Source organism: Monodon monoceros, unplaced genomic scaffold (assembly GCF_005190385.1).
Source record: "Monodon monoceros isolate NGI ecotype Baffin Bay Population unplaced genomic scaffold, NGI_Narwhal_1 Super_Scaffold_5, whole genome shotgun sequence".
In the NCBI taxonomy this organism is placed as follows: domain Eukaryota; kingdom Metazoa; phylum Chordata; class Mammalia; order Artiodactyla; family Monodontidae; genus Monodon; species Monodon monoceros.
Window position 1 is genome coordinate 93491764 of NW_021703782.1, and position 27755 is coordinate 93519518.

The 27755-nt window shown below is 52.4% G+C and overlaps 1 protein-coding gene across 12 annotated transcripts in view; it reads left to right on the forward strand.

The window, feature by feature from the left end:
* ZNF618 (zinc finger protein 618) overlaps positions 1-27755 on the forward strand; it is a 178209-nt gene that overhangs the window by 114226 nt on the left and 36228 nt on the right. For 8 of the 12 annotated variants that reach the window (XM_029202951.1, XM_029202954.1, XM_029202952.1 and 5 more), the window contains exons 3-8: positions 3613-3872; positions 16521-16598; positions 17247-17285; positions 22137-22226; positions 23112-23147; positions 23239-23316. In XM_029202951.1, the coding sequence (XP_029058784.1) occupies positions 3613-3872; positions 16521-16598; positions 17247-17285; positions 22137-22226; positions 23112-23147; positions 23239-23316 (581 nt within the window). Of the gene's footprint in view, positions 1-3308; positions 3485-3612; positions 3873-6904; positions 6916-16520; positions 16599-17246; positions 17286-22136; positions 22227-23111; positions 23148-23238; positions 23317-27755 lie in introns of those variants that run through there. The other 4 variants (XM_029202953.1, XM_029202958.1, XM_029202962.1 and 1 more) reach the window with 3 other exon arrangements.

Here is a 27755-nt window from a genome sequence, read left to right on the forward strand (position 1 = left end):
CTGGAACCCCTAGGCCTTTAAGGAAAACACTTTGAGAACCATTGCCTTAGTGAAAGGCCAGGGCTGTTAGGGAATTCCTTGGGCAGGGACCCACTTGGTCTGACTTCTCTCCTGGCATTCTGGGATGAGCAGTAACCAGTGACCACAGACATCATGTGCTCACTGAGAAATATCCTTTTAGTGCCTGACATTGGATTTTATGTTGAAGCGTGACTCGGGTTAAATATAAAATTCATAGCGTATCTTAAGCAACTAGTTTGTAGTTATCTATATATAAATCTATTTTACAGTGACACAAATAGAATAGATTATGGAGTGTCAGCATGTAGATAGATTCCAAGTGCTTTTTCACTAATATACCTAATGATTCGTGCTGAGAATATCCATGGGCTCCAGTGTACATTTAAATGGATATAATTAAAATAATGAGCTCTATTTTAAAAAATGATACATGAAAAAATATTTTTTTAAAGAAGTTAGGAGGAGCTGCACCACTAATTCACAGTGATATAAGTACTTCTGCAATTCCATTGTTATTAGGATGCCTAATTAAATGTAAAGCATCCGAGAAAAGCAACATTTGGGCTTGTAAATCTAAAGTGTGAAGCTGGGGGAAGAGAAGTCCCCCGTGTTCTCAGTGCAGCAAGGGTTCAGGGATGTCACCTGTAAGAGAGTGGATGGTTGTGTGCCGTTGTGCTTGCGGGCAAGAGGGTGTGAGAGTCACCTGTGTGAGAGTCACCTGTGCAAGGCAGACGGGGCATTCAGAGATGGGGTCTAACGCCATCTCGAGCAAGCAGGGAAGGCTTCCCAGAGGCAGGGATGTCATCATGGACCAGTGTCATCATAATGGCAGCTGCCGTCCAAGGAGATCCACTCTGTACAGCTCTCTGGCTCCCCTCCCGCCCCGCGCTGGCAAGGATCACAGTCCCCCTTTAGCAGACAAGGAAACAGACTCAGAGAGGGGAATCTCTGGCCAGAGGTTGCGGGGTTTGTGGACACCCAACCTGTCAGACTCCAACAGCTCCCCCCTCCCACCAGGATGGCAGATGCTAATGAGGTCCTTGAGGGCAGGAAGGGACACTAGGTCTGTTAAGACAGGATGGTCAAACGCTCACAGGCCCTGCGGGGAGGGCATTCTGGGCAGGGAGCTGTTCTATGTCCTTCCCATCCTGTGACGTCAGCTGTGGGGAACACTGACAGGTGGGACACCTCCGCTCTGGTGGGCCACTCTGCGGGCCCTGGGAAGCCCATCTGCCCTGAACTTGGGGCTTAGCCCCATGTGCAGCCGGGGTCGGGACCAGCCAGGCCCAAGCCAGGGAGAGTCCTCAGCTGCCTGCCTGTCCAGCAGCCCCTAGGACCCGTGGGCTGTGTTCTTGCCAGGCTGGCATGGAGGGTCGGACAGGGTCCCTGAGTTCTATCTCTGTGCTCAGCGAGCCTCAGGGTGGATAGGACTGGCCAGTTGTGGCACCCATGTGGTCTCAGCTAGGGAATAGGGAGGGATTTCAGCAACTTCTATTACCAGTTTCCCTCAGCAGTAGCATCCCCACTCTAGGAGTCGCTCTAGACAGTGTCCTGGTTGTACATTTTTGCAGTTGGTCCTCACGAGGCCCTTTGAGTTAGTGTGGGGCTCCCTGCCTCACGGGTGCAGAAACAGACTCAGAGAGGGTCAGGGCCCACTCAGGGTTCCAAGCTGGCATGACAGTGCTGCGCTTTAAACCCCACTGATTTGCTTCCACAGCCTGTGCACTAAAATCTACGCATGTAAGACTCTTCCCCTGCGTTCTCTCGTTCTCTGAACACTTCTTTCCCCTGCCCCCCATATAGACGATAGGTATGCCAGAACATCTCCACTGGGGCCAGCGTTCTAGGTCCCTTGCAGACATTGCCTTGTGTCTGCATCACAGTGCTGTGGGGTAGGTGCCCGTGTTTATCCCCATCGAATGGGTGTGAAGACTGAGGCTCGGGGGTGAAGTCACTTTTGCAGGAACCCACAACTTGAGAGAGTGGCAGTTCTGAGATTTGGCTCTGGGATGATCCAAATTCACAACCCAGTGCTCTTTCCATCTCAGTTCCTCGCATCTCCTTCCCGCCAGGCCATGAGGCAGCCTCTGCTCCCTCTTCGTGGTTTGCAGACAGCCTCCTCTCTGTGTCCTCACATGGTAGAGAAATAGCGGGGAAAGAGATCTCTCTCCTTCTTCTAAGGCCACAGTCCTATCAGATAAGGGCCCTACTGTTCTGATTGTATTTAATCTTAATTACGTCCTGAAGGCCCTGTCTCCAGACACAGTCGCGTTGGGTTTTGGGACTTCACCACGTGAAGCGGGGGTGGGGAGACACAGTGCAGTCATAGGACCACCCCGGTGGCCTTTCTCTGCCCCCTTATCATCAGCTGGAGCCTTCCTTCTCTCTCTGCTCAGTTCCCCAACCTGGGAGAAAGTTGAGAGCTGGGCAGGACAGTGGACATGATAAAGCCCATGTTCTTGTGGTAGATGGAGCTGGAAGCCCAGAGAGGGGAAGAGTCTTGTCCAGAGTCACAGAGCAAGCCCACTGCTGATCCAGGATGAGATCCCGGGTCCTGCCTCCCAGCCCGGGCACCTCCGCTAAGCTCCAGTTGGTATGCTAGCCGGCCTTGCCTGAGCCTGGGCCTTGAAGTTCACGGTCCGGCTGCTTCTCTGGAGCACTGGAGACGGCTGGACATGGCCAGGGCAGCATCCCCAGGCCTGGAACGTGACCTGATTCCCCAGCTTGTGCATGCCTCAGCTTCCCCACCACTGCCAGAAGGATGAGGGGGCTCTCATAACACAGAGAGTCTCACTGAAAGGAGAACAGTTCAGGAGTGGATGGCTGGGACCTGGCTTCGTGCCTCGGCCTGCCAGCAATCTTGTGTGTGGCCCTGGACAGGTCGCAGCCCTGCTCTAGGCCTCAGGGCCCACCCTCGTATTAACTTGAGGATGTTTTCTCCTATTTGAAGAGCCACCTAGAGGCCAGATTGTGGGGGGGGGCCAAGTGTTGGCTCCGTGGCCTCCCCCTCAGTGAGCCTTTTGGCCTGTATGTTCCCTACTGTAAAGCAGGGTGAGCTCTGCAGCCCTTCCGCCAAGGAGCAAAGGGAAGGGCACCACGTGCTCTGCATACATCAAGCCACTGAAACCCCTGCTGCTCAAACTGCCATTAAGGACTAGCAGCACCTGTCTCCACTGGGTGCTTGTTAGAAATGCAGAATCTCAGGCCAAGCCGCAGACCTGCTGCACCAAATCTGCATTTTACCAAGATTCTCAGCTGATTTATGGTCACAGAGCTTTTCTTGCAGGTCTCTTGTAACTCCAGTTACAAGAGTTACTGGTCACGTTTAGACCCCAGCTTTTCCATCTGCAAAATGGGTGCAGTTTGAGCCATCCTCGTCCAGTGATTTTCAAACTGTGTTCCTTGGAGCCCCAGGGTTCCCTGGAGGACCCTCAGGGGCAGCGGTGGGAACCTGTGCTTTAAGGTGAGGGTCACGTGAGAGGTGGGTCTATAGCTAAAAATTTTGCAACCCCCCCCCCTTGGCTGGGGCACTCCCAGGTAGGTCTGGGGCGAGTCTGGGGTCCACACTGAGCAGACTGTCTTCTTTCCCAGGGAGCGCTTGAAGCGCAACCAGAAGAGCACCAAGGTGGAGGGGCCAGAGCCTGTGCCGGCCGAGGCCTCGCTGAGCGCCGAGCAGGGAACGATGACGGAGGTGAAGGTCAAGACGGAGCTGCCCGATGATTACATCCAGGAGGTGATCTGGCAGGGCGAGGCCAAGGAGGAGAAGAAGGGGGTGAGCAAGGATGGGACCGGCGACGTGCCTGCCGAGATCTGCGTGGTGATTGGCGGTGTCCGCAACCAGCAGACCCTGGGTGAGCGCCCGTCCGCAGGGTCGGGCTGGGGCCAGGGTGGGAACGTGGAGCCGGAGTGCTAGGGAGGGAGGCCTGGGATCCCTGTCCCTCCCCAGCTGCAAGAGCCTTCTGTGGCTGCCCTCAGGGAAGGGCCTCAGCTCCTGACACTCGCCTTTGCCTGCTCAGCTCTGCTCTGAGCTCTTGTCTTCCCACCTGACGTGGCAAAACCCTACCTGTCCTTTTAAGACTTTGCTCAAGTCAGTTGCCTGGAACTTTCTGCAGGCCCGGCGAATCTCTCACACCATGGGGCTCCCACACCCCAGATGGGTCCAGCACAGCCTGTATCACTCGGTGTCCTAAATGCCCGTCTGCATTTCTTCCTCCTGGGCTTCCCCAGGGGTCTCTGGGGGCAGCTTTCAGTGTGGGTCCTGCTCAGACCAGTTGTCCAGTCAGGATCAGATGGGTGGCAGTCTGGCACCTTCTCCTGCCTCTTCTGGTCTGGGCCAGGCTCAGAGGAGCTCAGTAGAAACGAGTTTCTTAGAAACCATCTCTCCCCGCTACATTACAGCGTGAGCCAGGGGATACCCCTTAGGGGCTGCCTGCACTCCTGCCAGTTTGCAAACGCAAAGGCCCACAAAGCCTGAAAGATAAGTTTATTTAGCATCGTGGAGATGAGCCAGACAGGCAGGTGGTAGGTGGTAGGGCCTGGGTCCAGCTGGAGAGCCCACGCCTCACGTATGGTAACTAGGTGGGGAGACGGGCTCAGGGTGGCCAGATCTCTGGACAGAACACATGCCAGAAATGAGAATTTGAATGTAAATTCTTTTGGCTTTAAACGTTGGTGACTAATTTGACTTAAAATCTGCCAAGCAAAACATACCTGTGGGTGAGAGTCATTCCATGGGCCACCAGTTTGCAGCCCCGGTCTGTAAAATACAGTCCACGTGCCTCAGCCTGGCACGGAGACCTTGCCTAGTCTGCTCCCAGGTCTCTGTTTCCATCTGTGCCCTCCTCCAGATTCCTGTGCTCAGGAGGCCATCTCGCTCCCCTCTGCCTGTCCCTCCCGGGGCAGCTCTGCCCACCTCCTCCTGACTCCCAGGCTCCCGTCCCATGTGTGGCAGGCAGGGGAGGCTGCCCTGTGTCTGCTTCCCCAAGTTTAGACTCGAGACCTCTTGCCTTTTCTTCCCAGCCGCTGGGGATCAGCCTCAAGTTCCCTTTCCCATCTGTTCCTGGGCTGGTTGTGGCCACCATCACTCCACCTGGGTCACTGTGGCATCCTGCTAACAGCTGTGCCTCTGTGTCTTTCTGCCCTCACCTGCCATCTACTTTGGCTGCCAGGGACCTTGACAAAAATGAAACACTGACCATGTCACTCCCCACTGTATCTAAGGTCAAGGCTATTAGCATCAAGGTCCTCCATAACCTGAGCCCCATAGCCCCCTTTCTTATTTCTTTCTTCCTGGTCCTTTCATTCCAGCACAGTCTGCTCTTCTGCAGCATTTCCTACCCTTTGCTCCTGCTGTTCTCTCTCCCTGGAATGCCTTTGCCGAAATCCAACCCAGTTTACAAGACTAGCTCCAGTGCCCCCTCCTCCCAGAAGCCTTCCTTGATCTCTTCTGGTCAGAAGTGGTCTGTTTCTGCCCTGCCCCTCAGGGGGCACTTCCCATTATCCACTTGAGATTAGAGGGGCCCTGTCGGCACCTGCCTCTGCTACAAGATGGGCAGCTCCTGGAGATTAGAGCTCCAGGACCTGTCTGATCTGTGTCTGTGCTCCCTACTCCCACCACACAATTCCTAGCAAGGTACTAGTTTCTAGGAAGCAGTGTTGTCATTGCTGCTATAGCTGTCAGAAAGGGGCTAGGTTATGCCACAGTAACAAAAGACCCTAAAAAGTAATGAGATCTTGGTAGCTCAGAACCACAAAGGTTCATTTATTTCTTGGTCCCACTACATGTCCATTGTGGGCCAGTTGGGGGCTCTGCTCTGTTCTGGACCCAGGCTTAAAGCAGCCATTGTCTGGAATGCTGCCAGCCAAGTGACAGAGGGAAAGACAGCTCTGGAGGGACTCATGTGCCAGCTGCAATCCACGAGTGAGATGTGTTAATTCCCTTCACAGTCATTGGCCAGGTTAGTCAGGTGGCCCCGCCCAACCCCAGGGAGGCGGGGAAATGCCATTTCCCATGTGACAGAAGGGGGGATGAACCAGAAATATTTGCTGAAGAGCATGAGTGACTTAGCCCAGTGTCGAATGAAAGAAGAGTCTTTTCTGGGGCCTGCGTCTGACCTCCCTCCACCAGTGTTCACTCCCCAAGGCCTAGGACTGTGTTAGCCACTAATGGATGTGTTAGTTAACTGAGGAGAGGACCTGCCCTGCTCACTTTAAGACTCACTGGACCCAGGAGTTATTTATGCCCTTCACTGGGAGATGCCCAGTGAAGGGTAGTTGAATCTGAACCTTGAGGCGGGGCCAGCAGTCAGGATTCAGTGGGGAAAGCCTGGAGTGGCCATGCTCTGGAAATGCTGGGAGTCCTCCCTGGGCCAACTCCCTGCACAGTGAGAGGCCCCAGGGCCTCATGCCAGCCACAGACTCTGGTTTCCAGCTCAGCTGCTACTCAGCAATAGGTTCCTTGGCCTTGCTGTGCCTTAATGTCCTTTTCTGTTAAAGGAGACATTCTCCCTGTCCTGGCCACCTCATAGGTGTGGGAACCGAAGGGTACAGTGTTGTGCAAGGAGAATGAGCTCGGCTCCTCAGGCTGGGAGTGGATCCAGGCTCCCTGACTTAATGGCTGTTGCACCTTGGGCAAACTGCTAGACCTCTCTGTGCCTCAGTTCTCACAATTGCAAATTTATGGGGTTAGGTGAGGATTCAATAGGATAATGTGTATAAAGTACTCAACATTATACTTAGTAAATCGCTGTTATTAGCAGTAATACTAGTATTGATAGTATAAAGTACCTCTTCGAGAGGAAGGAGTAGTAATAGTTTCTGCTTTTTTCCCAGGTCTGAAGAATAAGCCAGTGTGATGTAGAGAAGAAGCAGGATAGAAAAGAAAGTTGGCACTGGGTGAGGTGTCAGAAGACATGGCTTCTAGTTGGTTCTCGGTTTTCTCCCCTGAGCTTGTTCTAGTACTGCCCCCCTAGAATCCAGGGACGTTGAGGATGTTATGCAATTTCTGAGTAACCTGCTTTTGGAAGACTTCTGTGGAAAAGGTGTAAGAACCACAGTTAGAAGTGGAGCCACCATTTTGGAGCCGGTACCAAAGCAGGGCCAGGGCACTCCCTGCTGGTCATGATGGCGTCTCACATCCATCAAGGCAGACCTTCTCCTTGAGGGTGTAGTTTCTTCTGCCAAGGGTCAGGCTCAGAGGAATCTGGCTTGGCCTTTTAGTAGCAGGAAAGAAAGGCAATTAAAAAAAAAAAATCAATGTTAGAATTGAACATTTTGAACTCATCTCATCTCAAAAAGGCAAGTAGATATTATCTTATGGGCCACATCCCAGCGATTGCTGCAGGCTATTAGGAGTTCTGTGTTGAAGATTCTAAAGGGTGTCATGATTGATTATTGATGTCTGTCATGGATATGGAAGTGGGCAGAGGAGCTCCACATGCTATAGATGCGGCACTCAGACCGCCTTATTTTATAGAGGGACAAACAAAGGCCTAGGAAATGGAAGAGATTTGCCACTCCACCTCACAGCACCCGCCTCCCACCTGCTCCTGGAAGTAAAACAAGGAAGGAAAGCATTCCCAGGGATCTGGCCGGGACAGAATGCTGGTTAGAGCCATCCCTTTAAATGAGCTTATGCCACAGTGTGCTTCTGTGCCCTGGTGGCTGGGCGCCGTGCAGTGAACATGTTCCCAGGGCACTTGGCAGGGGTGCGCAGGGCTGTGGCCGGGCTCTGTTGCTGAATAGGACCGTGTTCCTGTTCGGTCACCCAGTGCTGTGCCATGAGGGAACCTCCCGCTTGCCTTTTCTCTGAGCTCCATCCGCCTGTTCCCACCCCGAAGTCCTCACTGGCCCTTTAACAGCCATCAGACAAACAGTGTTCCTAGTGACACAAACGTTATCTGAGGCACTTCCCATGGAGGAGCTTTGGGTCTGGACACATGGATGGCATTTGGCAACTTCTCAGACTTGTGGAGTCGGGAGGGGCATCAGTGCCGAGGAGGCTGGCTGCCAAGCTTGCAGTAGTTGCTGCTACTTTCCGGCTGCCCAGAAATTCTTTGTGCTGAAAAGGGTATCTCTCAGTCTAGAGAGACTGAGAAAAGGGTACCTCTCTCCTTTTTTAGCAAGAAGAGCAGAGACAATACTGACTGTGACAACTTTGTTGGATAAAACCAGAAGTGAAAGGCATCCCTAACTGATCACTGCACACTGTCCCAACAGTGTACCTCAGAATCCTTCTCAACACAGTATACTAGGAAGTCACTGCCAGTCAGCTAGAATTGAAAAATCTGAAGTAGAAACCTGCTCGTCAACCTTGTCCTAGATGATGAAGACAAGGCGAGCTGGGTTTACACCAAAAAGCATCCAGCCCATGGAGCATTTCCTGGAAGAATGGTACAGAAGAGATGATGGAGTCTAAGTATTCACAACTTAGAGCATTTTGGTGGGATGGGACCTGGCAGACACATTCCAAGTAGCCCCAACCAATACAGGAAAGTCACCAGGAGGTGATTTCAGCTCATGAAAGGGAGGACTCTGTGATGATGGAAAGTGTTTGGTAACTGAATACAGGCCTGTGAGGGAGCGAGTTCCTGTCCTGGAGATGGGTGAGCAGAGGAGGGTCACAACCAGGTACAGGAGGGAGAGTCAGTCAGCTGGGAGCCTGGATCCTGCAAGGATGTTTCTAGGCAGCGAGCTTTGGGCACCAGGGGTGGTGGAGTTTACACACACACACACACACGGCTGCCCAGGGAGGAGGGGCAGGGAAAGAGGAAGCGGGGCCTTGGCCACAGCTCTGGAAGGAGCAATAGAAGAGCAGACAGCCATTCAGACACAGACACGTGGGTTTAGGTCTCTCATAAACGCAGGCAGCGAAGGTGCCAGGTCCCGCTTTGTAGTGCCAGCTGATACTTCCCTGTTTCAGTCGGTGTTGGCAGGGCTTTGGGCCTGAGCCTGCCAGAACCTACACTCAGCTGTTTGCCGCAGCCACTCAGAAAGGAGGGTTCTGGCCTCCCTCTCAGGTGCGTCTTATCCCAGCTGCTGACTCTCCATCTGGTGGTCCAGGGTGGGATGGGGTTCCTGATTGGAGGGTCTCTGTGGGAAAGGGCCCCTGGACTGTAAGCCAAAAGACCTGGGGTCTGCCCCGCTGTGGGGCTCAGGATGTTAAGGCTCCCTTAACCTCTCTGAGCCATACTGTCTTCGTTCATCAGTGGGTGTAATAAAGTCTGCCTGTCTTTCCAGTAGGATTGTTGAGGTCAGACTGAAGTGATAGGTATAAAAGTGGTTTTGAGGGGGACAGAAAATGCAAAACAGATACCAGTGGTATTAGCCAAAGCCTTGGACGTTGACACATCCGGGGTTACCTCTGGAACGATAGGAAGCTGAAAGGCCAATGGCTTCAAACTTCTTTTCTTCAATATCTCCTAAAAGAATTTTGAGAAACTATATTCTCTTTCACATTTTTGAGTTGACGTCTAACGTTTTCATCCAAAGTTGGAGTAATTACAAAGGATATAATTTCTGACGTGTTGTATTTTTTTTTTAAATGTGGCATTTTGGAAATAAAACTCTGAACCACTCTTTTAAGTGTATCCAAGGGAATCCAAACCCCACCGCTTTTGATATCCACCATCATCCTTTTAAAAACCGTATGAACAGGCTCATCTTGAACAGTCAGAAGTTATACATCTTTCCTTTTTCTCCTTGAACTCATTTCCAGCCCACTTCCCTCACAGGATTTTATCCTAATGTAATGTATTTTTTATGCTTGAGAGTCTTTTATTGATCACTGTTTCACACTCATCTCCCACAACAAGACGTACGTAAGTTGAAAGAGAAATTTCTAAAAAATACGTTGGGATCATAAAGCTGTACATATTAAAACGTTTGTTTTTCCTGATGGAGTTGCTATTAGCATACACTTTGTCAAAAACAAATTTAGATAAATAGCAAACATAAAAGTAAATTACTGAAAATGCACCTCTTAATGAAATGGATGAGCCTTTATTTCTTCTTCAGTTGGCTCACGTTTCTGTGAATTAATACTATTGTTGAGTGAGACAAGATTCAGCATTCGTTTAATTCCTTTTTTTCCATTTTCTTTTTTTTTAAAAATATATTTATTTAATTTATTTATTTTTGGCTGCGTTGGGTCTTCATTGCTGCACACGGGCAGGGACTACTCTTCGTTGTAGTGCGTGGGCTTCCCATTGCAGTGGCTTCTCTTGTTGCGGAGCACGGGCTCTAGGCGCATGGGCTTCAGTAGTTGTGGCACGCAGGCTCAGTAGTGGTGGCTCGCGGGCTCTAGAGTGCAGGCTCAGTAGTTGTGGCACACGGGCTTAGTTGCTCCGCGGCGTGTGGGATCTTCCCGGACCAGGGCTCGAACCCGTGTCCCCTGCATTGGCAGGCGGATTCTTAAACCACTGTGCCACCAGGGAAGCCCTCCATTTTCTTAAGTGTAAGTGCTTAGAAGGCTTGATCACATAAATAAGGAGCCAGGGGTGGAGGCAGTCTTGTTTTATCAGTGTCACTCAATTCTTTGAACACCTTCCAGTTTGTATGCCAAAAATCACACAGGGGTCTATAGTCAGATATTATTTTCAGTGGTCTCTTCGCTGACAACTCCATTAGATTCTTCTTCAATTTTGTTGAAAACAAAGAATTAGAAATCACCCAATTTACAAAAGAAATTATTCCCAGTCATTAGATCCACCCACTTTCTAAGTCCAACACAGCATCTCTTTGCCTGGAGCCTTGAGATGTTCATCCGCCTTGGACAGCACCACGGTGGGCTTAGGGGTGGGTGAAAGGACCGTTGTGTTTGTCGTGTGGAGAAGGGTGACGGTGAGGAGAGCCAGCTGAGTGGGGCCTCCTTGCCCTCCACGTTCTCTGGCCCATTGGTTTTAGGAAGAAATGCATTGGGAATTGATTCTCTTAAAATTCCCTGTGCTCATACATCCCCAGGGGATTTGTACTCTACTTGGAAGACCGTGGTCCCGAGGACATTTGGTCTGAGTCCCAGCCCCAGAGAGCCTCAGGAAACCTACTTGTCCACGACTTACCTCTCCAGGCCTCCAGGCCCCCAGTCCCCCACCAGGCCGTGCCTGGGCCAGCTCTGCTGCTTCTTAGGACCAAGGGGGCAGGGTGCTCCTGAGCATGTGATCTATGAACAGCGGCTCCTGAGACTCTTTGAGCTAAATATGGGACTGCCTGTTGTAAGGAGCCATCTGTCCGTCCCCCCACCTTGTGTTTTTCTTCTCTCCTTCACCTGCTCTGGATTTCTGCCTTGTTGCATTTTGTGTATCCTGAAAGGTGGTGGAGCTGATCTGGAGCTCTCTGGGTGCCAGTGATAGAGTTCAGGCATGCCGCCCACTTTCCTCTTCTACCTCCGTCTTCCCACTTCTCCCTCCAGTGGCTTCGGGACCTCCACCCACCTGCTCTCACCTGGCCTCACTTGGTCTGTCCAGTGCTCTTGGGAAGGGAGCTTAAGCCAGGCTCTCTGCCAGGTGGTTACAGAAAATGCTAGACAGATGCTCTTCATCAGTGCCTGTGGATTCTTGTGTCACTAGTGACAACGGGATGGGGGAGAGGAAAAGGCTTCTGCCTGTGTGCTGACGTGTCCTGCCAGCCATCCCAGGCAGTCTCTCCCAAGGCTCTTGATAGGGTGCTCTGGGGGTCCTGTGGTGGTACCAGACCTGGTAGGGGGTTCTGCTGCCCTGCAGTGTTAGGGGGAGCCCCATGACTGAAGGGGGTTCCTTGGCATCCGGAGGTAACCTGGCATGGTGGCAGTAGGATGGCTCTGGATCCCTGAAGGCCAGCTTTGAGCCCAGTTCCTCACTAGCCACTATCTGAGTGGCCCCAGCCCTGGACCACCTGGCCCCTAGAACTTTCAAGTTCATGGTTGAAGTGGCCATTGAGTTGTCTCAACCACATGAGGGCTTCTGGGAAGATGGAGGATGGAAATGAGACCTGGGTGTACTCGGTAACTGGTAGCTGTTAGCAGGCGCCCTTTCTTCTTGGCATCCTTCCGGGGGCTGACTGTGTGGTGGTCACACACATGGGCCCTGGAGCAGGACAGATCAGGTGACCTCTGGCCCGATGTGTTCCCCCTCATCTGAAAAATGGGGATAATAATCACCTTCCTGTGCTGGATTTGTGAAGATGAACTGAGCCGATGCGTGAGAAGCCCCCGAGTCCAGAGCCCGCTCCCACTAGCTGGCTGTGTGAAGTGGGCAAGTTGCTGCTTCCGCACCGTGCAGTGGGGTGCGGTGGGGTCAGAGGCCAGCCTGTGCAGAGCCGTTGGAGAGGCGCAAGTGAAATGAGTTGCAGCGCCTGCACTTAGTAGGCTGGGAGAGATGGAGACAAAGGACAGGAGGGTAGCCGCGGAACGCGGTGGGCGGAGTGAAGAAGCCGGCGGGGCAGGGAGTCAGGCAGCCGGGAGGGGGACCTTCTGAGCGGAGAGTCTCCGTCCGTGAGGTCCCTCCAGCGCCCACTGCACCAACCTGGGGTACACGATGGCTGTGGGCCAGGGGTACACAAGGCCACAGCACACATGGGGTACATCCTCCCTGGAGGGTCATTTTGCTGGAAGGATTACGGGGAGAAATGTTAGGTTATAACCACGGGATGGGTAACTTTATGTTACATCCATGTTATGAATCAGGACAGAGGAAACATAAAACTGCAGGGGAATCTGGGCCTGTGGCTGCTGTTCTGCCATACCCCAGCCTCCCTTGGGGAAGTGTGGCTGCCCCTTAGCCAGCACAAGCTCTTCAGTGAAAAAGTAGACAGCGTGGTCTTGTCCAACCCTCTCGTGTGTGGATGGGGAGACTGAGGCACTGAGAGGTCAGGAGACTGGCCAGCCCTAGACTCAGAGCCCTCCTCACTGGGCCCCATCTTTAAGGGCTCTTTCTGATTTCTTACTAGTTCAGATGGAAGAGCGCTGGAAGGCAGCCCTCACGGTGAATCTGTGCGAACCATATTCAGGGCCCAAGCGTTGAGATATGCGTCTGGTACATGATGGCTGAAGGGCAGGAGGACCGATTGGGGGGCCAGCATGAGGGCGGGGGCGTGGCTGAGTGCAGCCGTCAGCTGCAGACCCCTGAGTATACAGGGCCTGCTAGCCTCTGCAGGGACACAGGGAGCCACCTGTTGCACCCATCACTGCCACCGGTCAGCAACTCTGAGCCTGCCTGGGACCCTGGAAGACGTGCTGCTGGAGGGATGGTAGAGCATGTAGGAACCTGGAAGACAGGAATGTCGGGACCTTTTCAGCAGCACTTGCTGTGGGCTGCAGCTCTGAAACAAGCCAAGGGGAGAAAGGAGTTCCGTGGCCAAATTTGTTGGGAGACCTGGGGTTAACAGTCCGCTGGGTTCCGTTACTGCAGGACCTCTCCCAGCGGGCGCAGCTCCCGTGCATGGTGCCGCCCCAGATGGGCCGCGCCTCCCCCTTGCTTGATCACAGGCTCCTCTCCCTGGGATGCATTCAGGAAGTTGGGTCCCAGCGCACTTTGGGGAAAGCTGACAGTAACAGCAGCTCTCCTTTACCGAGTGCTTGCCTTGTACTAGGAACTGTGCTTAGTGGCCACAGTATTACTGCTCATATTATTGCTCGCCCCCCCCTCCTCCCCCCGCCCCCGCCAATGAGGTGGGTAGCATTTTACTGTGTCCATTTTACAGAGAGGAAGCCTGAGGTGTGGGTGTTTCCATGACTTGTCCAGGGCCCCAGGCTGGTATGTGGTGAGCCGGGATTTGAACCCAGGCTTGCTGACACCGCTGCACTGTGGGGCTGCCACTCTGTTGCACTCACCCCACGCACCAGCCTCCCTGCCCATCCAGCCCCTTCTGCAGACAGAGCACCTGCAGCCTGGGGTCTTAGGGTGAGTGGGGGAGAGGCAGGGCCTTGAACTCAGGTGTCCCTCCTGCCAACACACACTGCTGTGTCCTGAGACTCTGTGCCAAGCAAGGGGTCTGCTCTGCTCTGGGGCCAGGAGAGGGCCCGAAGCTGGCGAACTGTGCCCCGTGATTCTCTGAATGGGTTGAGGCCTGTGAGCAAGGCTGCATGTACCCTTGGCTGTCTGTGGATTGAGGGAGAAGCCAGTGGGACGCCTACTTATAAACAGTGTCAACTGGGTGGGTGAGTCGGGGACATCGCAGCCTGCAGGCCCTGTCCATCAGCCTACACTTACTGTATGGTTTGAGGAAAGACCTTGGGTACTGAGGGCAGTTGGAGAAACTGAGGCCCAGGTCTAGTGGCAGAGAGGGGTAGAGCTGGGGCTTAGAGACCTCATCAGTAGTGCATCAAGTCTAAACAAGTCTTCCCCATCACAGGCTGTGGCCTCGGTCCTTTGGGGAGAGACTCCCCCTTCCCTGGGCTGCCTGCCCCTCCACCTCCCCCCATCTTTCCCTTCTCCTGCTCAAGGCCCCTGACTGCGGCCCCTTGCTATAGTCGTGTCAGGGTCCCGCACTGTGCCCACCAGGTCCTGCACTTGGCCGTCGTAGCACAGCCACTCTGCACGTCCTCTCGCCTGGTGGGCTGTCTGCTTCCCATCAGGCGGAGGGCAGCGATCGCATCTTGCTTATGGTTGTGGCCTCGGTGCCGGGCATGTGAAGACGCTCAATAAATTCCCGATCGGTTGAAGGAGAATTAGCAGAAACCGTTGAAGTGTGGGTAGGAGGCATAGGGAGGGAGTCCAGGTCTTTATTACTCAGTGACAGGTGCGTGGAACAGCAGGACGCCGTGAATTTACTGAGCCCCCGCTGTGTGCTAGTCACGGGACTGAAGACAGGGAAATATACACTCTGATCTTTGCCCTCCGTGTGTTTATATTTTTCCCAGTAAGACAAGGGTAACACATATAAAACCACTGAGTAACAGGCTGCTAAATTCCACGCTGGTTTGGAGGACAGCGTTCCCTTGAGTGACCCACAGTAGCGAAGTGGCGCTGCCCCCTGGGGGCCGCTGACTCACAGGTTGTAGCTCATTCATTCTGATCTTGGTCATGAGATGCAGGTATCATAGTCCTGTTTTACAGGTGAGGAAGCTGAGGCTCGGACCGGAAAAGGAATGTTCCTGCGATCAAACAGCTAGGGGCTGGCAGAGCTGAGCTCACGGTCAGGCTCCGAGCCCAGTGCTCTTCTGACTTAACCTGATACTTGGAATTCACACCCAGTAGCCGGGCCTCTGGCCCGAGGTCGGAGACCGCAGGCAGTGGGAGTTGATGATGGTCCCACTCACCGACTGTCCGCGCTCGTGGTAGGAATACTACTCATGCTTCATTCAGTCTTCACGTAGATGCTCTTAAGTTATCCACAGTTTTCCAATAAGGAGACTGAGGCCCGGCCAGTAAATGGTTTAGCTGAGACTCCATCCCAGGGCTGTCTGACTTCAAACCAGTGGTTCCCACACCTGGTTGCTGGGCATCAGAATCCTCTGTGGATGCTTTGGGAAAAGGCAGCTTCCTAGGCCCCTGGCCCTAGCCATTCTGGTACTGTTAGCCTGGGGTAGGGTCAGGGACTCTGTGTGTGTGCAAGCTCCCAGGTCGTTCTGTTAGGGATGGGGCCTGGGCCCAGGTGGTGGCAGGCCTGTGTGAGGGATGGGCAGGGCCTCTAACTCCTGGGACCCCTGCCAGGCTGGGTCTGATGGGCTCTGCTTGCCTTCCTGCCATGGGCCTTTGCCCTGTGATCTGCATGGGTGGGCCCTGCCTTTGACTTATCTGAAATGCCTGCTGGGAACTCAGCCATTTCAGTCTACCTGCCTCTGGGAGAAGGGCCTGGCAGAGGGCTGGAGTCAGACATTCATACCATGTTGATCTCTGCACGTCTGAGGGATCAAGACGGCACCTCAACAGACGAGAGAGGCCCTCTCCTTGTCAGACACATCTGTAGTAGAGCTGGGCACTTCCTGATGGGGCGCAGGGCGAACTCCGTGAGGTACGTACTTTTAGCCCCATTTTGCAGATGGGCAGACCGAGGCTTAGTGTGTTTAAGGAAATTACCAAGGTCATTGCTGCTGGTAAGTGGCAGGACCCAGATGTATGGTTTAAAGCCTGTCCTCTTAACCTCTGTCCTTCCTGGCGGGGAGAGCAGTAGCTAGAAATTATTCTATTGCATCTAAGTGATGATTTCCTTACATGGATGCAATTTATTCCTTATCCTGAAATTCTTTTACATTTGTCTCCTTTTTCCTTTCAAGGAATAACTGTGAGTTACCTAAGAGGTTACCCTCTCTGTCTTAGATTTGGAAGCTGAGGCCCAGAGGCGGGAAGTGACTCTCCCAAGGTCACTCAGAAAATAGAGACAAAAACCTGAAATAGACCCCAGCCTCCTGGCCTCCAGCTCAGTGCTGTCTTTGCTGGTCCCTGCTGCCTCTTTGCTCGTGGGAGGCACGATAGCCCATTGGCACAGAGCTAGCGTTACCTGGAAGCATCACCAGGGGTCCCGGGGCCTCGTGGTTGCGCACGTTGGATGCTGGCTGACCAGTCCTTTCCTTTCCTGTTTTCTAGGGTCCTACGAGTGTGGAATCTGTGGCAAGAAGTACAAATATTACAACTGTTTCCAGACCCACGTACGGGCACACCGAGGTGAGTGACATGTCCCTGGGGCAGAGCTGAGGGGCCGCACCTCCCCATCCTCTGCCTGTTTTTCCACCTGGGCCCCGCCAGGGTGACCCCAGAGGCCCTCAGAGCTCTTTCTGCAGTAGCAGTGGGACCCGAAGAGGAGAGGAGAGGCCTCCTTAACTTGGGAGAGCACCCAGGGATGGGGGTGGGGTGGGGTGGGGTGCAGCAGGACATGCCACCAGTGCCCCCTGTCTGCCCCCCACAGGCCCGCTTCCTCCCAAGGTGCTTCAGTGCTGTTCACTGTCAGTGGTCCTTGCAGGGAAGGTGCTCGTGTGTCATCTCATGTGCTGCTCATGGCAGCCCAGGGAGTGGGGCGGGGCGCTGGCTCCATTCTGAAGGTGAGGACGCTAAAGCGACGGGGACAGGAGGGATGGCGCCTGCGCCTCCCTGAGCCTGACCCTGGCAGGCAGGGAGGAAGGGCACCGGCTCAGGGCCCGACAGACAGCAGAGATCGGCGAAGGCGTTGTGCCTGCATCCTGAGTGGGAAGGGAGCATCCCTGGGCGCGCGGTAGCGGCTTCTCCTGGCCTCCGCCCGCCCGGCTTCTCTCTCTTTTGGTGCTGGCCCTTCCATTGGTCCACTCTGCTCACCACCTCCTTCTCTCTCTCTCACAGACACAGAAGCCACCTCAGGGGAGGGAGCCTCCCAAGGCAGTGAGTATTTTTCCCTCCTCTTGGACTGTGCGGGCTGAGAGGGCCAGGGGTGGGAGGAGAAGGGAGAGCCAGGGCCGAGGGTGATGCTCTCAACCCATCACCCCCACCCCAGGCGGCTTCTGGGAGGCCTGTTGCTGTGATGCAGGCTTTGGCTTTGGACACAGCACCTCAGAGCAGCCTTTCCCAAAGTGTGCTCCGTGGCATAGGCATGCTGGGGGAAGTTAACAGGCTTTCTGTCAGTAAAGGGTTCTCTGGCCAGATAACCTGGGGAAGCCTTGAGTTCTGCTAAGTTGAACATGTTTCTTTGCTGTAGACTTTTCAGGGCCCTTCACTGGCAAAATATGCACGTGTATCCCCAAGAGGGGTCCAGGGTATACACCATTTCCTGTGTTCTTTTGACTCCCACTCATGGGTCGGGGGCTCCGTAGCTGATGTTGGGGAAATGCTACTTCAGAGAGTCATCCACCCATGGGCACGAACCCTGGGGTGCGGTATCCCGCCACTTGGCATATACAGGGCCTCGGCATCTGGGGATACTGTTCTGCTTGGCTACTTGCGGCCCCTGCTTGCCTTGCCTCCAGATCTAAACCCACAGGGCTGGTAGGCAGCCAGCACAACAAACCTGACTGAGCCCCGGAACCCAGCAGTTTCCCTCCCAGGTGCGTGTGTGCGCACATCCACCCAAAGATGTGAATTAGGGTGTTCTTAGCACTATTCGTAACGGCTTCAAACTGGAAGCCACCCAAGTGCCTAGTGCTAGTTGAATAGATAAGTGAGTCATGGTGTGTCCCACAAAGGACTACAGTACAGCAGTGAGAGGGAAAGGCTGACAGCTACACACAGCAACGTGGGTTACCCACAAACAGAACGTTAGCAAAAGGAGCCCGGCACAAAGAGTGCTTCGCCTGAGGTCTGTGTACAGAAAGTACAAGAACAGGGGAAACTAATTCACGCTGCAAGAAGTCAGAGTCGTGGTTACCCTTGGGAAGGGGTTTCTAGGTTCTGTGATTTGAGTTGGGCACTGGTTACAGGTGTTTTCGGTTTTCAAAAATGTAACGAGCTGAACGTTTAGGATTTGTACGTTTTTCTCCATCAGTGGTCAGCATATTTTTTGATAGGGGACCAGATAGAAAGTATTTTAGACTCTGCAGCCTAGGTTATCTCCATCGCAGCTGCGCAGCTCTGCCATGGAGCACGGACACAGGCAGAGACGGTATGGAAATGGATTCCTTATCAAAACAGACAGCGGGCAGGCCATAGTTTGGCCACCCCTGTTCTGCATGTTTGGTATACCACCATGAAAAGTTTCTTAAAATAATAAATAAACACGAGCCACCTCCCTTAAAAATCCAAGACCGAGTAGTTTGAGGAGGCAGGGCCTTAGTTGCAATTGGGTCCTGACAGCATTCCTTCTAAGGCACTTTGGCATCCACTCTCTCTTTGGATTCTTATACCACGTGAAAGGCCTGCAGGGCTGAGGCCACCCCTCCGTTTTCTGGAGAATCTGAGCCTCAGGTTGGCCAGGCACCTGCCCCAGAGTCCTCGGCAGGAGGAATTCAGGGTCCTATGCCTCCTCCCCAAGCCCCGCGCTGCCCCTGCCTGGCCCCGGGCTCCTTCTCCCTCAATAGCTCCCTTCTCTTCCGGCTCCCATCGCCCGCCTGTGGTCAGCCGCACAGTTAAGGAACTTCCCTATTTATCTTTCCTTCTTTGGCTATTCTGAGCCCCTGGCCTCTCCAGCAGCCCCTCAATGATCCGTTATGCTCCGTCTGGCTTCCGCTGTTCCCGGAGTTTCACTAGTTGTGGAGGACTTCGTGACTGGGGGTATTTTTAGTCCTTCCTCTCTGCGGACTTCACTCCCCATGGCCAGTGTGCTCTGCTGGACTCTGTGTTCCGTCCTGCCCCCCCGCCCTGCCCTGGGCCAGCAGTGCCTGCTCAGACAGCCTGGCCTTCTCACACCCCAGCCTTGCGACAGGACCTGGCCGTGGAGCCCTGTGGAGAATGACAAGTCCAGCCTTGACCTCTTTGCAGAAGAGGATACTGAGTTCCAGAGAGAAGTCATGCAGCTTCTTAGGGGTGGAGGTGGGCATAGAAACCACGTCTCACACCTTCTAGTCCAGGAATCTTTCGTTTATTTGTTAGAAAAATAGCACAGTCATACGTAGAGGCATATACCCAGTTACCCATCTCTCAACTACGAACATAAAAGATAAACTCCGCATCGAGCTCTCTTGCCTTTGTTTAACAATAATATTAGGTAACATTTACCAAGTATTTATTGTATGTTAGGTGCTGTGCTCATTTATTCTTTATCGCAATTCTGGGAGATGAAGGAACATATCAGTCCTGTTTTACAGTTGAGAAAATCGAGGAGCAGAGAGTTTAGGGCACGTGCCCAACATTAATGGCACCTGTAAGTGGTGGAGTTGAGTTTGAACTTGGGCAGCCTGACTCCAGTGCCTGCCTCCCCAGAGATTCCTGGAGTCCCTGAACTCTCTTGGGGTCCTGAAGATGCGGTTTCACTGACCAAAAAATCATTTTGCCTTTCTTCCTTTGGGGATAACTCTCTTGTCCTAATTCGCTCCTGCCTTAGGAGGGCCCGGGCATGTGGTCCTGTCCGCATCGAGGAGACATAGATCAGGATGTGGCGTGGGATTCGACAGAGCAGGGTGGGGCACTTCTCAGTGGCAGAAAGCTGGGGGGTTCACCTTTTATTGGAGGTGGCGGATGTACGTGGCCCAGCTGGTAGGAGAGGCAGCGTGAGCAGAGATGAGACACGTGGGGTGGGCAACTGCGGGGTGACCAGCGCTGACCAGTATGGGAGAGGACTCACGGGGCAGGACCCCATCTGGAACCAGCAGACCCCAGTTGGGCTTGACTTCTCCACCTCTGTTCCCTGGGTATTCAGCTCTGAAAAGGATTACGGTCCAGATGGGACATGATGGGGTAGGTTGTTGCCTGTGTTGGATTGCTGGCCATGGGGAAGGATCGAAGCCTGTGCCAGGCTTGGAATCCTGGAACTGCCAGCCTGGGAGAGACCCTGGGAATCAGCTCATCTACCACCACACCCCCTCCCCAAACTAGGGGGGAAATGGGGATGCTGAATCCCGAGGTGGGGTTGTCACTTGCTGGCAGTCTGGGTGAGACAGGTGGGGACCAAGAGCCTCCTCCCCACGTCCCACCACCTCTACCCCGCCACTCCGTGGTGGGTCGGGGCAGGGGCATGGTGATGGGAGGGCCTGGTAGGATGGTGGATGCCTGAACCCTGCCTGGTCCCCACACCCTCAGAATGTCTGTGTGTACCTCGCCTGGAGACCAGGTCGTCTCTGTGGCCCTGCATCTTCCAGGCACGTCCAGGGACTGCAGGTGCCTTGGAAAAGGTGGAGGCAGAGGCGGGGAGCTGGCTAATGCCACCCGTGTCCCTGAGTTCAGCTAAGCGGGGGCCAGAAACCCTCCCACAGAATCGCCTGGCACTGCAACCTTGGGATGGGGCAGTCACATCGGATCCTGTGTTTGGGTGCTGAGGAGCAAAAGACAGGCCAGGAGGCTGGTACCCCAGCCCAGGAGTGGAGAGTGATTCATCCGGACAGAGAAGGACCGTGTGCCCTGACTCAGCCGCGGCTTAGAGTTAAGTGAGTTGCTGGATCCTGGCTGTTCCCTGCCCCGCTCTACAGCCTTGAGCAAGCCACCCAACCTCCCTGTGCTGGGCATCCTCGGGAAGCTGGGGTGGACGAGCCATCCCTAGATCAGCCCAAGGAGCACACACGCAAGGTCTTTGCTAGTCCAGACGTTGGAGGGGCTGCCGATGTGGCAAAGGCACTGTTCTGTACGAGTCCAGCCTCAGACTTTGGAGAGGCCTAGGGGGTCATCCAAACACAGGCCCTGTCATTGTTTATTGCTGTGTCACACACTTCCCCGTGGCTTCACCTGGTCCTCTGGCTCTCTCACGAGGCTGCAGTCAAGGCCGGGGCTGTGGTCTTATCTCACAGCTCAGCCGGGGAAGGGACCGCCTCTGTATGTACTCCCATGTTTGTCAGCAGGATCCATCCTTCCCAAGCTGTTGGGCTGAGGGCCTCAGTTCCCCACTGGCTGTTCACCAGAGGCTGCCAAGTGGGTCTCTACGTGAGGCAGCCTGCAGCAGGGCAGCTAGCAAGAGCGAGACGGTGTGAGCAAGGCCAAAGTCGTAGTCTTCCTGTGACATCACTTAACTCTAAGCCGTGGCTGAGTCAGGGCGCATGGTCCTTCTCTGTCCGGATGAATCACTCTCCATTCCTGGGCTGGGGTACCAGCCTCCTGGCCCTCTTTTGCTCCTCACCTTACTGCATTGTCTCTGTTAGAAGCGAGTCAGCGGGTCCAGCCGAGACATTGCACAGGACGGGAACGCCAGTAACCAGGGTCATTCAGAACCATCCATGATGGGCCTCACCCAGGCCCCCCTTGCTGTAGGGCTTGCAGCAGGTCCCTTCTGCCCCTCAGTAGACTCAAGTGTTAAATGGGTTATTACCTCCTCCCTCGATTGCAAGGCCGAATGGAGGGAATGCTGGGGAAGCTCCTGGCCTGGCCCCTAACAGTACAGCCAACACCCAGGAAGCTGTAGCTGCAGTGACTGTTATTCTCACATAACAAAGGAAGTCATGAACCAGGCCCTTAGGGGCTTAGCTCACATGGGGTAGGATTGGAAGTGCCTTTGAAAATCACTTCAAGGCTCCCTGGTCTCCTTGTGTACAAGACTCCTAACACCCCAGGAACTATTCTCCATGGAGTCACCAGTTGGGCCCAGTCTGGCCCACACCACCTCCCCCAGCCCCAAGTGACTGAAGCCCTGGTAACCACGTGTCTTTCCATCCCCCGCAGACAACTTCAGGTACACGTGTGACATCTGCGGGAAGAAGTACAAATACTACAGCTGTTTCCAGGAGCACCGAGACCTGCACGCAGTGGATGGTGAGTCAGGCCCCTCACTCCTCAGGAGCGGAGTCCCATAAAGAGACCCCCCTCCAGGGCTGCTTATGGGGCCCAGGGCCCACCCACAGCTTCCCCTCCCTCTTCCTACCCAGGGAAGGTTGGGCAGCAGGCAGACCACGAGTGGAGTGACGAACCTCCGAGGGTTCTGGGCTAGAGAAGGTCTCCATCATATTCCATATGTATTTCTGATGAGGGTAACCCAAGTGAAGTTGCCGTTTTTGAGGGTCAAAATCAGTCGAATATCAGCAATTTTATACCGATTTATTTTATGATTTCATGTTGAGTATTCACACGCTCTGGTGAAATTAAACCAATTTTTAAAATCGATGATATTTTAGCATCTTAGATTATACAGTTAGAAATTAGAACGATAAATTTAGGTAATTTATTTTTGGAATCTTAAGAATCCTAGAAATAGGGTCTTTGACTGGAAAAGCCTCTGGAGGGTTCCCTCTCCAGCCCCACACCCCAAGCCTGTGTCAGGCTGTGACAGCCGGGTCTCACCACCTGTCGCCTCTGGTCCATCCTTCCTCTCACCTCCTTTTTCTTTACCCATGCCCCCATCTCTTCCTTTTTTTCTCCTGCCCTGGTCCCTCGAGCGTCTGGCGGTGATCCAGAAACAGGCCAGCCCGAAAGCGTCTTCCTGCCCGGGGGTGGGCCCTCGAGGAATGGAGGGATGTGCCCTCCTGTGGCCCTTGGTTTCCTGGGCAGCCACAGTGGCTGAGGCAGCTGTCCTGGGCCCCAGAGGCAAGCTTGCTGGGGCAGAGGCTGGGAGCATTGGGCAGAGGCAGCTATGGGCAGGGACTAACAGGGTTCCTGTTTGCTTCTTTCCTTCTGCGGCTGCCGCCTCCCGCCCGGGCGCAGTGTTTAGTGTGGAAGGGGCCCCTGAGAATCGGGCAGGTAAGTCCTTGGTGGCTGCCCACCTCCCTGTCCCAACCTGGGCTCTGAGACCTGGTTACCAGGGCACTAAGGGCCGTGTGTTCTCCCACAGACCCCTTCGACCAAGGTGTCGTGGCCACTGACGAGGTGAAGGAGGAGCCCCCGGAACCATTCCAGAAAATCGGGCCAAGTATGCAGGCCTCTCTCTGGGGCCGGGGCTGGGTGGGGAGACAGGTGGGGGTGGCTGAGGGTGGCAGGGCAAGTCCCACCCCTGGAAGGGGGCAGCGTTGCTAATCCTGCAGCAACAGCTCTGGCCAGCGAGGCACTGGCCTCCTTGTACCTCACTTTGCCCACCTGTCAAATGGGTCAGTCACTCTTAGGACTTGCTTTTGAGAAGCAGCAGGACAGCACAGGGTCCAGGTCAGGGCAGTGAAGGTAGCACAGACTTGGTGCCCAGTGTTAGCCATCCTGAGCCTTGGCTCCTCACCTGTGGAGTAAGGGTGACACTTCCCCGCAGGTTTGTTGGGGGATTAAATGAGATCATGGATATAAATCACCTATTAATTAGCACAGTGCCTGGTACATAGTAGGTGCTCGGAAAATACTGTCGTTACTGTTGTCAGAAGGGGTTTATCAGCAAATGAAGCTCTCTGGGGGAGCTACATGCAGACGCTCCGTCCTCATCCCAGTAAACCCCTGAGAGCAGGAGCCACGCACTTGACCTGCCTATTCGCAACGCACTGGTATTGAGTATTGTGGGAACACAGCAGTGAGCAAGACAGATGTGGCCCTGCCTCGGGTAGTTCACACGGTGGGGGGGGGGCAGTAGGTCAGTAAGCAGGTAGTTACAACATAGAAGCCCAGGGAGCAGTGGGGCTGGGAGGCAACTGACCAGCCTTGGGAATCCATGAGGCTTCTGCGTGGGGATGAGGGTAGGGATGAGCCCCTGTATCCCACATGAAGGCAGCAGAGCTGCACTTGTTCCAGGAACTGAAAGGCATATCGATTCTGAGTTCAGGTCTTAGAGAGCCTTGAAAACCAGAAGAAGGCAGTTAGATTTCATCCTGAGGGGAATGAGCCAGAGTTTACTCAGTGGAGGAGGGACTTGATCAGGTTTGTGCTTTAGGAAGACATTTTGGCTGCCGCAGGGGGTGTGGATTTGGGTCGGGGTGGAGGTTGGTTCTCGCAAGTGAGACCGGTCCAGCCCTTCAGGAAGTTGCATGCTTGCTTCTTCCTCTCTATTTTTCCATGCCTCTCTTACTACCCAGCAAGAAGAGACCTTTATTGTCTCTACCTGTTGCAATAAGGATTAAGGCAGCTTGTGAAAATATACACACAAACATAGATTGAATGGATGAGGAAGTTTAGGGAAGGAGAGTCAAGGGAGCTGGAACAGTGAAGCCAGAGACAAGCCTCAGAGGGCGGGACTTGGTCCCGGCCCTTGGAAGGCATTGGATGGGCCCCTGAGTGTTCTTCCTCCTTCCTCGTAGGAGATGATTCTCTCCTTTTCTTTACCTCTTAAAGCACTCAGGAAACTGGAGATGTGATAATGTCTGTAAATATGATGTAAAAATAATGTCTGTATGACAGCACTTGTCATATGCAATGGTAAACATTCAATAAACAGTAACATTAAAATAATCTTGAAGTGGGGACTTGCCTGGCGGTGCAGTGGTTAAGACTTCACCTTCCAATGCAGGGGGTGTGGGTTCGATCCCTGGTCAGGAAACTAAAATCTCACATGCCTCAGACCCAAAAAACCAAAACATAAAACCGAAGCAATACTGTAACAAATTCAATAAAGACTTTAAAAATGGTCCACGTCAAAACAAAAACAATCTTTAAAACAAAAAAACAACAGTCTTGAAGTGAAGAAAATGATGAAATCCTTAACAGTAAAACTGCCAGAAGTTAGACTGTGGGAGAACCCAGATGTGAATCAGACATGTTCCATGATGGACGTTCATAGACCAATGCAGGACAGGGACACTGGGATCTGTGAAACTCCCCCCCTCCCGCTTCAGTGTTGTCTGCCAGCAGTCCCAGCATAGCACCACCCCTTCCATCTGTAGCATCATAATTATCAAAATAGAATACAGACAACATAGGCTATAGAATCAGACAAGCCCAGGTTTGAATGCTGACATCACCAATTTACTAGCTACTTACCCCCACTGAGTGTCCTTTGATTCTTGTATAAATTGGGAATAAGAACATCTATCTGTTCTTCAGGGCTGTTGGAGGATGCCTGTGTCAAGTGTCTAGCCCAGCACCCGGCTCGTATTTAGGGCTTAACGAATGAGCGATGTTGCTGAGAGATAGTCAAGAGCGAGAGCTTTAGAGCCATCCCAAAGATGAACCCCAGCTCTATACTTAATGCCTGTGTGACGTCCTGCAAGTTTTATAATCTCTCTAATCACAGTAATGACAGTAAAACTCACCTCTCAGGATTGTCATGGAGATTAGATGAGATTATATTTGTAAAGGAATTAGTATAGTCCTTGACATGTACATGGAAAGCATTAAACAAGTGGTAGCTATTAATTATCCAGAAAGGTACAGAGCAAGATGAAACTTGTTCTCTATATCAGTAACTACGTCTGACAGCCAGCCAGTGCTAGGACCCAGGAGGAATTATCACAAATTATATGGAGTAGGGAATTGCATTGAGAAAACTGACTGAGTTTGGCTCCCAGCTTGACGCCATGGAACTGAGATGTCTATAAGAGTATGAGGCTGTTCCTTGTTACCACTCAGCAGCTGCCTTGTGAGATCAGAATCCTGCTTCTTGGGCTTCTGCCACTTTTTGTAAGCTGGCCAGTGCCACAGAACCCTGATAGTGATGAGGCACAGAATAAGGGGAGCCAGTAGGGGTACAGTGCACTGTGGAGGGACTAGTCCCCACAAGTAGAGCTCTATAGGTCAGGGGAAGAGGAGAAACAGTGGCAGCAGGGCATGCTGGGAAGTATGCCTTTCACATCCATGTCAGCTGAGCAAATTGGAGAACTAAGTACTCAAGGAGGAGGAAGCCAGAGCCAGTACAGAGCAGAGGAATCCTGCTAGAAGGAGGGAGTTGGTCTAAGAGGCCCTGTGTGTCAACGTGCTCTTTGGGTGCAGATCTGAGAATTACTCCCATGGTAATGGTCTACCATGATAATGGGGGGACGATTGAGGACAATTCGTTCAAGTCTATTGAAACAGTGTAAATCTGGATTTATTTATAGGTTACTTGAGTTTTATACCTGGATAAGGAAGAGTGACTTGAAAGGTAAAAAAAAAAAATAAGAAAATAAAACTTGGGAACTATGAAAATTCCACATGACAAGAAAGGAATTTAAGAGACTTAGAGGAAGAGTATACCTCTGAAAATGATCTACCACAGAGTCTAGAAGGAAATGCTGTTTGGCAACCACAGTCAAGTATGAGAAAATATGACCTGTCTTAGTTCACTCAGGCTGCCATAACAAAGTACCATAGACTGGGTGACTTAAATAACAGAAATTTATTTTCTCACAGTTCTGGAGGCTGAAGTCAAAACCAGGGTGCCAGTATGATTGAGTTCTGGTCCAATGACCCTCTTTCTGGCTGTACTCTCACATGGTGAGAAGAAAAAGAGAGCAAACTCTCTGGTGCCTCTTGTTATAAGGGCACTAATCCCATCATGAGGGACCCCACCGCCATCCTCATGACTTCATCTAACCTAATTACTTCCCAAAGGCCCCATCTCCAAATAGCATTGCATTGGGAGACAGGACATCATCATCTGAATTTTGGGGGGAAACAATTCAGTCCATAGCATGACCTCTGTAAAAAAGGAAGCTGTATGGTGAAAAAGCAACAAGATAAGATGAAAAACCAAAGAGAGAGGAATGAGATGAGAAGAATTGGAGAGAAGCAGAAAATATAAGAGCAGATTTAAAACCTACATTGTAGATAGTAAAGAGCAGAGTTGATCTGCAGAAATGGAATTAATAATGTGAAGGACAAACTTGAACAGATGAGCTTAATAAGCAGAAAACATGATAAATATGGAGAATGGGGAAACTGTTCCAGATAATTGGTGGGACAGAAGCAATACTCCAAAGATACAATAGAAGAAAAAATTGCTTAGCCAAAGGAAGACCTATATGTCAGGTAGAATCAATAAAAAAGGACCCATAACTAGATAGATATTAGTGGCTTTTTAAACTATAAATATAAGGGGGAAAACTATACAGGTGCCTGGAAATAAGAAAGCAAGTTACTTACAAATGATTTCAAGGTGGACTTGCATCGGACTTCCCTGCAATACTAAATGCTGAAAGATCATGGAATAAGTTCTGAAGGGAAAAAGGTGTAACCTAAGAATTTTATATCTAGACAAACTGTGATTTGTGTGTAAAAAAAAAAACAAGGGCTCAAAAACGTGCTATTTCTCCTATATACCCAACTTCAAAAAATTACTTGAAGATGTATTCCAATGAACTGAGTGGTTGAACACATTTAAGGGCTCAATTATGAGGCATTAATTCATAGTAAAAGAGGACTTGTGAATACTGAAGCCAGGTAAACTAGAAGTAAGTTTAAGTTTAAAATGTTGCAAATCTGATTATAAAATTGAATGCAAAATAAGATCATTCTAAAATATTA